At 49.1% G+C, this 15,449-nt stretch overlaps 1 protein-coding gene across 2 annotated transcripts in view; it reads right to left on the reverse strand.

Annotated features, from left to right (window-relative positions):
- The window catches only part of LOC140429972 (sialic acid-binding Ig-like lectin 12), a 78,334-nt gene that overhangs the window by 17,654 nt on the left and 45,231 nt on the right, over positions 1-15,449 (reverse strand). For both annotated transcript variants that reach the window (XM_072517557.1, XM_072517556.1), the window contains exons 4-6: positions 12,445-12,549; positions 6,291-6,330; positions 4,840-4,901 (exon numbers count right to left, since the gene is read on the reverse strand). In XM_072517557.1, the coding sequence (XP_072373658.1) occupies positions 4,840-4,901; positions 6,291-6,330; positions 12,445-12,549 (207 nt within the window). The remainder of the gene's footprint in view (positions 1-4,839; positions 4,902-6,290; positions 6,331-12,444; positions 12,550-15,449) is intronic.

Raw genomic sequence — 15,449 nt, forward strand, 5'->3', positions numbered from 1 at the left:
CCATCAATCCTGTTCCTCTTTCCAGCACAGTGTGGTTCTGAATATGTCTCTCTGGTGCTGGCTAGTCCACCCCTTTCCCTCCTTCAGAACACCCCCAGGGCCCACTTTCAATCCCTGTGTGTTCGAAGTGGGATCTCTTCAAACACAGGAGTTTATCAATGTCCAGGTTGTAACCAAGAAGAGAAGACTGAAGGAGGTTCTCAGTTTTCAGAGAACGTATAGAGCAGGAGGCGGTTTTATGAAGTGAGCCAGGAGATAGTGTGCTGAGCTTTGGTTTGATTTGCTCCCCCCCTCCCCCTCCTTTCTTCCCCCCCCCCCAGATACTGGGAGTCCTTTTGGGTGAGTAATAATCCACTACCCCTAGGCCTTGTGCAGAAATACATAGTCAGCATAGAACATAGAACTGTACAGCACAGTACAGGCCCTTCGGCCCACGATGTCGTGCCCAACTAGTCTGAAACTAAGATCAAGTCAATCTATTCCCAATCATTCTAGTGCACTCCATATTCCTATCCAATAACCACTTGAAAGTTCCTAAAGTGTCCGACTCCACTACCATAGCTGGGGGTGCGTTCCACACCCCAACCATTCTCTGAGTAAAGAACCTACCTCGGACATCCCTCCTATATCTTTCACCATGAACCTTATAGTTATGCCCCCTTGTAACAGCTACATCCACCCTAGGAAAAAGTCACTGAACGTCCACTCTATCTATCCCTCGCATCATCTTATACACCTCAATTATGTCACCTCTCGTCCTCCTCCGCTACAATGAGAAAAGCCCGAGCTCCCTCAACCTTTCCTCATAAGACCTACCCTCCAATCCAGGCAGCATCCTGGTAAATCTCCTTTGCACCCTTTCCAATGCTTCCACATCCTTCCTATAATGAGGTGATCAGAACTGCACACAATACTCCAAATGTGGTCTAACCAAGGTCTTGTACAGTTGCAGCATAACCTCACGGCTATTAAATTCAATCCCCCTGTTAATAAACGCTAACACACTATAGGCTTTCTTCACGGCTCTATCCACTTGGGTGGCAGCTTTCAGAGATCTGTGGACATGAACTCCGAGATCTCTCTGCTCCTCCAAATTCTTCAGAACCCTGCCGTTAACCCTGTAATCCGCATTCAAATTTGTCCTACCAAAATGAATCACCTCACACTTATCAAGGTTAAACTCCATCTGCCACTTTTCAGCCCAGCTCTGCATCCTATCGATGTCTCTTTGCAGCCTACAACAGCCCTCCACATTATCCACTACTCCACCAATCTTGGTGTCATCAGCAAATTTACTAACTCAACCTTCAACTCCATCATCCAAGTCATTGATAAAAATCACAAATAGCAGAGGACCCAGCACTGATCCCATGGGTACATCGCTGGTGACTGGGCTCCAGGATGAAAATTTTCCATCCACCACCACCCTCTGTCTTCTATGTGATAGCCAGTTACTGATCCAATCGGCCAAATTTCCCTCTATGCCATGCCTCCTTACTTTCTGCATGAGCCGACCATGGGACACCTTATCAAACGCCTTACTAAATTCCATATATACGACATCAACTGCTCTACCTTCATCTATGTACTTAGTTACCTCCTCAAAGAATACAATCAAACTTGTGAGGCAAGACTTACCCCTCACAAATCTGTGCTGACTATCCTAGATTAAGCTGTATCTTTCCAAATGATCATAAATCCTATCCCTCAGGACGCTTTCCAATAATTTACCTATGATCGAAGTGAGACTAACCGGCCTATAATTCCCAGGGTTGTACCTACTCCCTTTCATGAACAAGGGGACAACATTCGCCTCTCTCCCGTCTTCTGGCACTATTCCTGTAGACAGTGAGGACATAAAGCTCAAAGCCAAAGGCTCTGCAATCTCATCCCTCGCCTCACAAAGAATCCTAGGATATATCCCATCAGGCCCAGGGGACTTATCTATCCTCAGGCTTCTCAAAATTTCGAACACATCTTCCTTCCGAATATCTACCTCCTCCAGCCTATCAGCCTGTATCGCACTATCCTCCTCAACAACATGGCCCCTGTCCTTCGTGAACACTGAAGAAAAGTATTCATTTAGGCCTCTCCTATATCTTCAGACTCTCTGCACACGTTCCCACTACTGTACTTGACCGGCCCTAACTTCACCTTGGTCATTCTTTTATTCCTCACATAAGTGTAAAAAGCTTTGGGGTTTTCCTTGATGAAATGAAATGAATGAAAATCGCTTATTGTCACAAGTAGGCTTCAAATGAAGTTACTGTGAAAAGCCCCTAGTCGCCACATTCCGGCGCCTGTTTGGGGAGGCTGTTACGGGAATCGAACCGTGCTGCTGGCCTGCCTTGGTCTGCTTTCAACGCCAGCGATTTAGCCCAGTGTGCTAAACAGCCCCGGTGTTGATCCTACCCGCCAAGGACTTCTCATGCCCCCATAGCTCTCCTAAGCCCTTTCTTGAGCTCCTTCCTAGCTATCTTGTATCCCTCAAGTGCCCTAACTGAACCTTGTTTTCTTATCCTTACATAAGGCCCTTCTTCCTCTTGACAAGACATTCAACCTCTTTTGTAAACCATGGTTCCCTCACTCGACAATTTCCTCCCTGCCTGACAGGGACATACCTATCAAGGACACGCAGTATTTGCTCCTTGAATAAGCTCCACACCTCAATTGTGCCTATCCCTGACAGTTCCTGTTTCCATCTTATGCTCCCCAATTCTTGCCTAATCGCATCGTAATTACCCTTCCCCCAGTTATAAACCTTGCCCTGCCGTATGTTCCTATCCCTCTCCATTGCTATAGTGAAAGTCACCGAATTGTGGTCACTATCTCCAAAGTGCTCTCCCACAACCAAATCTAACACTTGGCCCGGTTCATTACCCAGTACCAAATCCAATGTGCCCCCTCCTCTTGTCGGTCTATCCAGATATTGTGTGGGGAGACCCTCCTGCACACACTGGATAAAAACAGCCCCATCCAAACTATTCGAATTATAGTGGTTCCAATCAATATTTGGAAAGTTAAAGTCACCCATGACAACTACCCTGTGATTACCGCACCTATCCAAAATCTGCATTGCAATCTTTTCCTCCACATCTCTGTTACTGTTTGGGGGCCTATAGAAAACTCCTAACAAAGTGGCCGCTCTCTTCCTATTTCTAACTTCAGCCCATACTATCTCGGTAGACAGATCCTCCTCAGACTGCCTTTCTGCAGCCATTATGCTATCCTTGATTAACAATGCTACTCCTCCACCTCTTTTACCACCTTCCCTAATCTTACTGAAACATCTAAACCCGGGAACCTCCAACAACCATTCCTGCCCCTGTTCTATCCACGTCTCTGTAATGGCAACAACATCGTAGTCCCAGGTACCAATCCATGCTTCAAGCTCACCAACCTTATTCTTGATGCTCCTCGTATTGAAGTAGACAAACTTCAAACCACCTTCATGCCTGCAGGTCCACTCTTGTGACCTTGGTACCTTCCTCAGTACTGCACTACCCTCAACTTCCTGAACTCCAGCAACGCTATCTCCTGGATTACAAATCAGTTTCCCAACCCCTGCCAAATTAGTTTAAACGCCCCCCGAAGAGCTGCAGCAAATTTCCCTCCCAGCAATATTGGTGCCCCTCTGGTTCAGGTGTAACCCGTCCTGTTTGTACAGGTCCCACCTTTCCCAGAATGTGCTCCAATTATCCAAGTAACTGAAACCCTCCCTCCTACACCATCCCTGTAGCCATGTGTTTATCTGCATTCTCTCCCTGTTCCTCACCTCGCTAGCACGTGGCACTGGCAGCAAACCAGAGATGACAACACGGCCTGTCCTGGCTCTCAGCTTCCACCCTAGCTCCCTGAATTCCTGTTTTACATCCCTGTCCCTTTTCCTACCTATGTCGTTGGTACCGATGTGTACCACGACTTGTGGCTGCTCCCCCTCCCCCTTAAGGATCCTGAAAACACGATCAGAGACGTCACGGACCTTGGCACCAGGGAGGCAACACACCAACCGTGAGCCTCTATCCTTGCCATAGAACCGTCTATCTGTATCTGTAACTATAGAGTCTCCAATAACTAATGCTCTCCTGCTCTCCCCCCTTCCCTTCTGAGCCACAGGGACAGACTCAGTGCCAGAGACCTGGTCACTGTGGCTTACCTCTGGTAGGTCCCCTCTTCCCCCAACAGTATCCAAAACGGTATACCTGTTATTGAGTTGAACAACCGCAGGGGACCCCTGCACTGACTGCTTCGTCCCCCTCCTTTTAAACGTCACCCAGCTACCTTCATTCTTTGGAGTAACTACATCCCTGTAGCTTCTATCTATAACCCACTCTGCCTCCCGAATGATCCTCAGTTCATCCAGCTCCAGTTCCCTAGCACGGTCTTTGAGGAGCTGGAGATAGGTGCACTTCCCGCAGGTGAACTCAGCAGGGCCACTGGCGGTGTCCCTCACCTCGAACATCCTGCAGGAGGAACATTGCACTGCCCTCTCTGCCATCCCTTCCATTTACCCACTTGACAATTACAGAGAGAAAAAAAGAAGCTGACCTGATTTTCACATACCCCGCAGGTTAGAGGTGGTGGAAGGGTGGAGAGAGGAAAAGGAAAGAAAAGCTTACCTCACCAGCTCACCACACAGACTTTTTTTTTGGTTACAGGAGGAGGAGGAGGATGGTGGGAGACATGGAATGTGCCATTCTAGAAACGTGTCCATCTGTCCCGTCAGTTTACTGCCCAGAGAGGGACTGTCCTGTATTCCCCGTTTGCCAACACTCTTTAAACTTTCTCCTGGCACTGTTTGAATAGATTTTGTTCTGTTAATTGCAGAGCAGTCATTACCTGGAGCCGACTGCTGGTGGGCCGGATCAGTCCCGGCAGTGCTGGCTAAGCCGCAATCCTTCCTGAGAAATACACAGGGAACAGAAATATTCAGGGAAAACTGACGGTGCAATCCTAGGTTCAAGTTATAGAGGACAGATTTCTGAGGGTGATTAACCCATGGCAGATTGAGCGAGCTGGCACAGTGGATGGTACCAGCTTGGCACCAGAGTGTGAGCGACACCCACGGAGCCCAGAGCATAGTCAGCAGCTGCAACGCAAAGGGGGTTGCAGAACCCTGCAAAGAGCACGGTAACAAGTGGCTCCAGGCAGCTCGGGCTGCCCTCGATTAACTGGACACAGGGCGGGGTGGGGAAGGTATTGGGGATGTGAGCGGAGTTTTTGCAAGGGCTGCTCAAGGTCGTCCGTCGCAGCTTTAGTGGCCGAACTGCAGAAAGCTTGGAAAGTGGGGAATGATCGGGGGGCCAGCCCCGCACCAAGTAGAAATTCAGCTTCTCGGAGGGGGAAGGGAAATGAAATACTTCCACATTCTGCTCAAGCATTCACTGCGAGTGGTGCAAGCGGTAGCACAGTGGTTAGCACTGTTGCTTCACAGCGCCGGTGACCCAGGTTCGATTCCGCGGCTTGGGTCACTGTCGGTGCGGAGTCTGCACGTTCTCCCCGTGTCTGCGTGGGTTTCCTCCGGATGCTCCGGTTTCCTCCCACAAGTCCCGAAAGACGTGCTGTTAGGTGAATTGGACATTCTGAATTCTCCCTCTGTGTACCCGAACAGGCGCCGGAGTGTGGCGACTAGGGGCTTTTCACAGTAACTTCATTGCAGTGTTAATGTAAGCCGACATGTGAGACTACTAGAGATGAGTATCGTAACATTTTAATCTAGGAAAGTCTCTCCTTCCAGGAAGCACTTACTGCAGGTCAAAGTGTCCAGAATGATAGAAATGAGGAAGAGCTTTATTTTTACACTGGGCTAAGCTGCAGCTCCATTTGGGGAAGGCAGGTGAATCTTGGGCTCCGATCGCGGGCCAGGCCACCGTGGGGGCACCACCCGGGACCAGATGCCCCCCGCGGAGCCAGGTCCCGCCGGTAAGTACCTGTTGTAATTTACGCCGGCGGGACCGGCCGTAAACGGGCGGCCGCTGGGCCAATCGCCGGCAGGAGAATCACAGAATCCACCTAACCCAGCGGGGGGTCGGAGAATCCCACCCCGGGTGTCCATGGAGCTGCCTTAAATGGACAAACCAAATCACAGAACTGCTATGGTGCAGAAGGAGGCCATTCGGCCCATCGTGTCTGCACCGGTCATCCAAGTGAACTTTACGACTTAGTGCGGTACCTCTGCACATTGTTTCTGTTCAAATAATCACCGCATGCCCTCCTGAATGCCTCGATCGAAGAACCTTGAACCAGAACATTTCTGCTGCAATGTCTGTATCAATAACCAATCATCCTACCTTTCTGACGATCTGGTGCACCCTATTAGCCATGAATGCCCTAAAGAGATAGAAATGATTTGTAAATATTTAGGTTATTTATTGATAAAAGTGCAACACTCTGCCAGTGCAAGGATATCAGGCAAAAAACCATCTCGCTCATCAATATACACATATCGCCCAATTGGATATGGATATCTGGGTGGCACAGCGGGTAGATGGCATCCTGAAGGGGGAGGGCAAACAGGCAGAGGTCGTAGTACATGTTGGTACTAACAACATAGGCAGGAAGGGGCATGAGGTCCTGCAGCAGGAGTTCAGGGAGCTAGGCAGAAAGTTAAAAGACAGGACCTCTAGGGTTGTAATCTCGGGATTACTCCCTGTGCCACGTGCCAGTGAGGCTAGAAATAGGAAGATAGAGCAGCTAAACACGTGGCTAAACAGCTGGTGTAGGAGGGAGGGTTTCCGTTATCTGGACCACTAGGAGCTCTTCCGGGGCAGGTGTGATCTATATAAGGACGGGTTGCATCTAAACTGGAGAGGCATAAATATCCTGGCCGCGAGGTTTGCGAGTGTCACACGGGAGGGTTTAAACTAGTATGGCAGGGGGGTGGGCACGGGAGCAATAGGTCAGAAGGTGAGAGCATTGAGGGAGAACTAGGGAATAGGGACAGTGGGGCTCTGAGGCAGAGCAGACAGGGAGAAGTTGCTGAACACAGCGGGTCTGGTGGCCTGAAGTGCATATGTTTTAATGCAAGAAGTATTACGGCTAAGGCAGATGAACTTAGAGCTTGGATTAGTACTTGGAACTGTGATGTTGTTGCCATTACAGAGACCTGATTGAGGGAAGGGCAGGATTGGCAGCTAAACGTTCCATGATTTAGATGTTTCAGGTGGGGCAGCACGGTAGCCTTGTGGATAGCACAATTGCTTCACAGCTCCAGGGTCCCAGGTTCGATTCTGGCTTGGGTCACTGTCTGTGCGGAGTCTGCACGTCCTCCCCGTGTGTGCGTGGGTTTCCTCCGGGTGCTCCGGTTTCCTCCCACAGTCCAAAGATGTGCAGGTTAGGTGGATTGGCCATGATAAATTGCCCTTAGTGTCCAAAATTGCCCTTAGTGTTGGGTGGGGTTACTGGGTTATGGGGATAGGGTGGGGGTGTTGACCTTGGGTAGGGTGCTCTTTCCAAGAGCCGGTGCAGACTCGATGGGCCAAATGGTCTCCTTCTGCACTGTAAATTCTATGATGTCTTCTAATTCTATGAGGTGGGATAGAGGGGGATGTAAAAGGGGTGGCGGAGTTGCGCTACTAGTTAGGGAGAATATCACAGCTGTACTGCGGGAGAACCCCTCAGACGGCAGTGAGGCTATATGGGTAGAGATCAGGAATAAGAAGGGTGCAGTCACAATGTTGGGGGTTTACTACAGCCTTCCAACAGCCAGCAGGAGATAGAGGAGCAGATAGGTAGACAGATTTTGGAAAAGAGTAAAAACAACAGGGTTGTGGTGATGGGAGACTTCTACTTCCCCAATATTGACTTGGACTCACTTAGTGCCAGGGGCTTAGACGGGGAGGAGTTTGTAAGGAGCATCCAGGAAGGTTTCTTAAAACAATATGTGGACAGTCCAACTAGGGAAGGGGCGGTACTGGACCTGGTATTGGGGAATGAGCCCGGCCAGGTGGTAGATGTTTCAGTAGGGGAGCATTTCGGGAACAGTGACCACAATTCAGTAAGTTTTAAAGTGCTGGTGGACAAGGATAAGAGTGGTCCTAGGATGAATGTGCTAAATTGGGGGAAGGCTAATTATAACAATATTAGGCGGGAACTGAAGAACATAGATTGGGGGTGGATGTTTGAGGGCAAATCAACATCTGACATGTGGGAGGCTTTCAAGTGTCAGTTGAAAGGAATTCAGGACCGGCATGTTCCTGTGAGGAAGGATAAATACGTCAATTTTCAGGAACCTTGGATAACGAGAGATATTGTAGGCCTCGTCAAAAAGAAAAAGGAGGCATTTGTCAGGTCTAAAAGGCTGGAAACAGACAAAGCCTGTGTGGAATATAAGGAAAGTAGGAAGGAACTTAAGCAAGGAGTCAGGAGGGCTAGAAGGGGTCACGAAAAGTCATTGGCAAATAGGGTTAAGGAAAATCCCAAGGCTTTTTACATCTCCATAAAAAGCAAGAGGGTAGCCAGGGAAAGGGTTGGCCCACTGAAGGATAGGCAAGGGAATCTATGTGTGGAGCCAGAGGAAATGGGCGAGGTACTAAATGAATACTTTGCATCAGTATTCACCAAAGAGAAGAAATTGGTAGATGTTGAGTCTGGAGAAGGGTGTGTAGATAGCCTGGGTCACATTGAGATCCAAAAAGACGAGGTGTTGGGTGTCTTAAAAAATATTAAGGTAGATAAGTCCCCAGGGTTTGATGGGATCTACCCCAGAATACTGAAGGAGGCTGGAGAGGAAATTGCTGAGGCCTTGACAGAAATCTTTGGATCCTCACTGTCTTCAGGTGATGTCCCGGAGGACTGGAGAATAGCCAATGTTGTTCCTCTGTTTAAGAAGAGTAGCAAGGATAATCCAGGGAACTACAGGCCGGTGAGCCTTACTTCAGTGGTAGGTAAATTACTGGAGAGAATTCTTCGAGACAGGACCTACTCCCATTTGGAAGCAAATGGACGTATTAGTGGGAGGCAGCATGGTTTTGTGAAGGGGAGGTCGTGTCTCACTAACTTGATAGAGTTTTTTGAGGAGGTCACAAAGATGATTGATGCAGGTAGGGCAGTGGATGTTGCCTATATGGACTTCAGAAAGGCCTTTGACAAGGTCCCTCATGGTAGACTAGTACAAAAGGTGAAGTCACACGGGATCAGGGGTGAGCTGGCAAGGTGGATACAGAAGTGTCTAGGTCATAGAAGGCAGAGAGTAGCAATGGAAGGATGCTTTTCTAATTGGAGGGCTGTGACCAGTGGTGTTCCACAGGGATCAGTGCTGGGACCTTTGCTCTTTGTAGTATATATAAATGATTTGGAGGAAAATGTAACTGGTCTGATTAGCAAGTTTGCAGACGACACAAAGGTTGGTGGAATTGCGGATAGCGATGAGGACTGTCAGAGGACACAGCAGGATTTAGATTGTTTGGAGACTTGGTCGGAGAGATGGCAGATGGAGTTTAATCCGGACAAATGTGAGGTAATGCATTTTGGAAGGTCTAATGCAGGTAGGGAATATACAGTGAATGGTAGAACCCTCAAGAGTATTGAAAGTCAAAGAGATCTAGGAGTACAGGTCCACAGGTCACTGAAAGGGGCAACACAGGTGGAGAAGGTAGTCAAGAAGGCATATGGCATGCTTGCCTTCATTGGCCGGGGCATTGAGTATAAGAATTGGCAAGTCATGTGCCAGCTGTATAGAACCTTAGTTAGGCCACACTTGGAGTATAGTGTTCAATTCTGGTCGCCACACTACCAGAAGGATGTGGAGGCTTTAGAGAGGGTGCAGATGAGAGTTACCAGAATGTTGCCTGGTATGGAGGGCATTAGCTATGAGGAGCGATTGAATAAACTCGGTTTGTTCTCACTGGAACGAAGGAGGTTGAGGGACGATCTGATAGAGGCCTACAAAATTATGAGGGGCATAGACAGAGTGGATAGTCAGAGGCTTTTCCCCGAGTGTCAATTACTAGGGGGCATAGGTTTAAGGTGAGAGGGGCAAGGTTTAGAGTAGATGTACGAGGCAGGTTTTTTACGCAGAGGGTAGTGGGTGCCTGGAACTCGCTACCGGAGGAGGTGGTGGAAGCAGGGACGATAGGGACATTTAAGGGGCATCTTGACAAATACGTGAATAGGATGGGAATAGAGGGATACGGACCCAGGAAGTGTAGGAGATTGTAGTTTAGTCGGGCAGCATGGTCGGCACGGGCTTGGAGGACCGAAGGGCCTGTTCCTGTGCTGTCCATTTCTTTGTTCTTTGTATGTGATGGAATTCCCGCAGGAACAATAAAAAGGCCCAGAGGGGAGGCGACAGGAGAATTGAATTAACTTCGGCAAAGAGATGGATTCGGAGGGAGAGTGGACAGAAGATTTTTTTGAGGAGCACAATGGTCCCACTGGAAAAGAAGGCAAATACCACAACGTATGAGGAGCATTGCACCAGAATGTTTGATTACCTAAGCATCCAAGGCGGTGGAAATTGGAGGCCAACGCAAGCCATTCCACAGCCGTGACCAGCGATTTCAGGAAGAGTTGCGGAATTAGAGTGGCCATAGCGGAAATGGGAGTTCTTAGTGGAAGGAACATGGAACACCAGGAAGCATTGTACACCTGCAATTGTGGATGAACTGACAGAAGCTGCTGGAAGTGCTGGAGGAAATCAGAGTTGACTGGAGAGAATATTCGGAGCCCCATCGATGGGGCTGCAACAATGAATCATGGAATTTACAGTGCAGAAGGAGGCCATTCGGCCCATCCAGTCTGCACCAGCCCTTGGGAAGAGCACCCTACTTAAGCCCAGGCCTCCACCCTATCCCCGTAACCCCACCTAACCTTTTTGGACACTAAGGGCCAATTTAGCACGGCCAATGCAACTGACCTGCACAGCTTTGGACTGTGGGAGGAAACCGGAGCAGCCGGAGGAAACCCACGCACACACGGGGAGAACGTGCAGACTCCGCACAGTGACCCGAGGCCACTGAATCGAACCTGGGGCCCTGGAGCTGTGAAGCAGCGGTGCTAACCACTGCGCTACCGCGCCACCCAATATGGGAATCGGCAAAACACAAATTGTCATTTGGTAACATGAATGGCAAGAGTCGTAACATCAGTGCGGTTTATCGGCCTTCCGCGAGGCTGTGTGTCTCAACAACGTTTTCCTCAGTTGATCAGTGCCAGCTGCCTCTATTTGGACGATGGTGGCCCAATCCACTCAACAACAACAACTTCTGGCACCTTGAACATAAGACACTTCACAGGAGCATAATCCGACAAAATTTGACAACAAGGCGGATCAGGAGATATTAAAACATTCAAACCAAAAGCTTGGTCAAAGAGTCTGTTTTAAGATCTTGAAGAAAGAGAAAAAGTGGTAAAGAAGTGGAGTGGCTTTGGGAGGGAGCAGGAACATCTTGCTGCAATTATACAGGCCTTGGTGAGGCCGCACCTGGAGTATTGTGTGCGGTTGTGGTCTGCTTATCTGAGGAAGGATGTTCTTGCTCTAGAGGGAGTGCAGAGATGGTTTACCAGACTGATTCCTGGGGTGACGGAACTGGTGCATAAGGAGAGATTGAATCGGTTCGGATTGTATTCGCTGGAGTTCAGAAGAATGAGGGGGGATCTCATAGAAACCGATAAAGTTCTAACAGGACTGGACAGGGTAGGTGCAGGCAGGATGTTTCCAATATTGGGGGTGACCAGAACCATGGGTCACAGTTTGAGGATTTGGGGTAGACGATTTAGGACAGAGATGAGGGGAAATTTCATCACCCAGAGAGTGGTCGGCCTGTGGAACACGTTACCACAGGAAGCAGTTGAGGCCAAAACATTGTATGGTTACAAGAAGCAGTTCGATATCGCACTGAGGGCGAAGGGGGTCAAAGGCTATGGGGAGAAAGCAGGATTAGGCTATTGAGTTGGATGATCAGCCATGATCAGAATGAATGGCGGAGCGGGCTCGAAGGGCCGAATGGCCTCCTCCTGCTCCAGTTTCTATGTTTCTGTGAGATCCCAATACATTTCGCTCTCACCAAGGCGACCTTTGTCACTATGTCTAGCCTCTCTGTGTATTCGTTTAAAGGCTAAAACCGTGAAAGGGAATAAATCTCTTGTATCGGATTACAGCTTCCTTTCTATTCCTTTGGGGCTCTGTGCAGTGGGCGCCAATGGCAAGTGATTGGTCGAACGGGATTCTCTAATGGGTTGGAAAGAGATTGTCAGTGAAATGCCTGAAATTCTAAATTCATTCTGACACCATGAAATCTCTTGCTTGAGTCGGGTGCTGGAGTGAGGTTGGCGCTTAGCGGACAGGCCAGCTCCGACCCCACAGCCTGTTGGCCAAAGGCAAAGTTGGTGTCTTCAGAAGATGCAAAAATTGGCGAGGAGAAAAAATTCCAGCATAACCATCCGCTGTTGTTTCAAACACAGAACCGTATTGCATTATTCGACCTCATCCTGTACAGAACCCACCTCGTTTCTTCCTGAAGATGATGAAGCTGACGAGGAGGAAGAGCAGGAGAATCAGCAGTGGGATGAGCAGCAGGGATAGTTTGAAGGGGGAATTATGCGGTATCTCTGTAAAACAGCAAGAACAACATTGAAAAGCAACAGCTGAAAATCAGCACATGTTCACTCGAGAGAATGCCCCACTTCTTGCAGATTGTGATACCCACAGGCCAATTCTGTCATGAATTTAATAATCAACTTTATTGTCACAAGTCGGCTTACATTAACACTGCAATGAAGTTACTGTGAAAAGCCCCTAGTCGCAACATTCCGGCGCCTGTTCGGCGACACTGAGGGAGAATTCAGAATGTCCAAATGACCTAACAACCGCGTCTTTCGGGACTTGTGGGAGGAAACCGGAGCAGCCGGAGGAAACCCACGCAGACACGGGGAGAACGTGCAGACTCCGCACAGACAGCGACCCAAGCCGGGAATCGAACCTGGGACCCTGGCGCTGTGAAGCTACAGATACCTTGCCTTACAAATCTTATTGAATTCTTTGAGGAGGTGACCAAGCATGTGGATGAAGGTAAAGCAGTGGATGTAGTGTACATGGATTTTAGTAAGGCATTTGATAAAGTTCCCCATGGTAGGCTTATGCAGAAAGTAAGGAGGCATGGGATAGTGGGAAATTTGGCCAGTTGGATAACGAACTGGCTAACCGATAGAAGTCAGAGAGTGGTGGTGGATGGCAAATATTCAGCCTGGATCCCAGTTACCAGTGGCGTACCGCAGGGATCAGCTCTGGGTCCTCTGCTGTTTGTGATTTTCATTAATGACTTGGATGAGGGAGTTGAAGGGTGGGTCAGTAAATTTGCAGACGATACGAAGATTGGTGGAGTTGTGGATAGTAAGGAGGGCTGTTGTCGGCTGCAAAGAGACATAGATAGGATGCAGAGCTGGGCTGAGAAGTGGCAGATGGAGTTTAACCCTGAAAAGTGTGAGGTTGTCCATTTTGGAAGGACAAATATGAATGCGGAATACAGGGTTAACGGTAGAGTTCTTGGCAATGTGGAGGAGCAGAGAGATCTTGGTGTCTATGTTCATACATCTTTGAAAGTTGCCACTCAAGTGGATAGAGCTGTGAAGAAGGCCTATGGTGTGCTCGCGTTCATTAACAGAGGGATTGAATTTAAGAGCCGTGAGGTGATGATGCAGCTGTACAAAACTTTGGTAAGGCCACATTTGGAGTACTGTGTACAGTTCTGGTCGCCTCATTTTAGGAAGGATGTGGAAGCTCTGGAAAAGGTGCAAAGAAGATTTACCAGGATGTTGCCTGGAATGGAGAGTAGGTCTTACGAGGAAAGGTTGAGGGTGCTAGGCCTTTTCTCATTAGAGCGGAGAAGGATGAGGGGCGACTTGATAGAGGTTTAAAAGATGATCAGGGGAATAGATAGAGTAGACAGTCAGAGACTTTTTCCCCGGGTGGAACAAACCATTACAAGGGGACATAAATTTAAGGTGAAAGGTGGAAGATATAGGAGGGATATCAGAGGTAGGTTCTTTACCCAGAGAGTAGTGGGGGCATGGAATGCACTGCCTGTGGAAGTAGTTGAGTCGGAAACATTAGGGACCTTCAAGCAGCTATTGGATAGGTACATGGATTACGGTAAAATGATATAGTGTAGATTTATTTGTTCTTAAGGGCAGCACGGTAGCATTGTGGATAGCACAATTGCTTCACAGCTCCATGGTCCCAGGTTCGATTCCGGCTTGGGTCATTGTCTGTGCGGAGTCTGCACATCCTCCCCGTGTCTGCGTGGGTTTCCTCCGGGTGCTCCGGTTTCCTCCCACAGTCCAAAGATGTGCAGGTTAGGTGGATTGGCCATGATAAATTGCCCCTAGTGTCCAAATTGCCCTTGGTGTTGGGTGGAGGTGTTGACCTTGGGTAGGGTGCTCTTTCCAAGAGCCGGTGCAGACTCAAAGGGCCGAATGGCCTCCTTCTGCACTGTAAATTCAATGATAATCTATGATTAATCTAGGACAAAGGTTCGGCACAACATTGTGGGCCGAAGGGCCTGTTCTGTGCTGTATTTTCTATGTTCTATGTTCTACTCCGGGAGTCCTGCGAAAATGCAATTTAAATCGCGAACTTCGGATGGTTGCAGCTTGTGTTTCACAAATAGGACATAGAACATAGAGTGCAGAAGGAGGCCATTCGGCCCATTGAGCCTGCACTGACCCACCTAAGCCCTCACTTCCACCCGATCCCCGTAACCCAATAACCCATCCTAACCGTTTTGATCACTAGGGGCAATTTATCATGGCCAATCCACCCAACCTGCACATCTTTGGACTGTGGGAGGAAACCGGAGCACCTGGAGGAAACCCACGCGGACACGGGGAGAACGTGCAGACTCCGCACAGACAGTGACCCAAGCCGGGAATCGAACCCGGGTCCCTGGCGCTGTGAAGCCACAGTGCTAACCACTGTGCTGCCGTGCTGCCCTGTATTTACCCAGAAATAGTTACCCAGAAAAAGATGGAAACATAGAAAACGGGAGCAGGAGGAGGCCATTCGGCCCTTCGAGCCTGCTTCGCCATTCAGCATGAACATGGCTGATTATCCAACTGGGTAATCTGTTCCCACTTTCCCCCCATCCTTTGATCGCTTTAGCCACAAGTGCTATATCTAAATCCCTGGAACATCAGGGACGCAATTCAGCGATCCCGTTGCGTCCGGCGCAGGTCCGGGCAAAACGGGAAATCACACAAGAGCCACAAACTGAGCTCCACGCTGGGTGTCACCCGACCCGTTCCACCCGCTGCAATCTGTGTCTCACCCTCACTGGGCGAGATCAGGATCTGCATATTTAAATTAGCTTAATTCACCCGAGCTCACCCATTCAACAATCGCCCCTGTGAGATCTCACTGGGGCGCCTTTAACTACTGATCCCCACAAACGTGGACCAGGCGTAACGGCATCTCGGGGAGTCCCGCAGATCATTGGAGACGCCGGGTGGTCGGG

The sequence above is a fragment of the Scyliorhinus torazame genome, chromosome 9, assembly GCF_047496885.1.
Source record: "Scyliorhinus torazame isolate Kashiwa2021f chromosome 9, sScyTor2.1, whole genome shotgun sequence".
Taxonomy (NCBI): domain Eukaryota; kingdom Metazoa; phylum Chordata; class Chondrichthyes; order Carcharhiniformes; family Scyliorhinidae; genus Scyliorhinus; species Scyliorhinus torazame.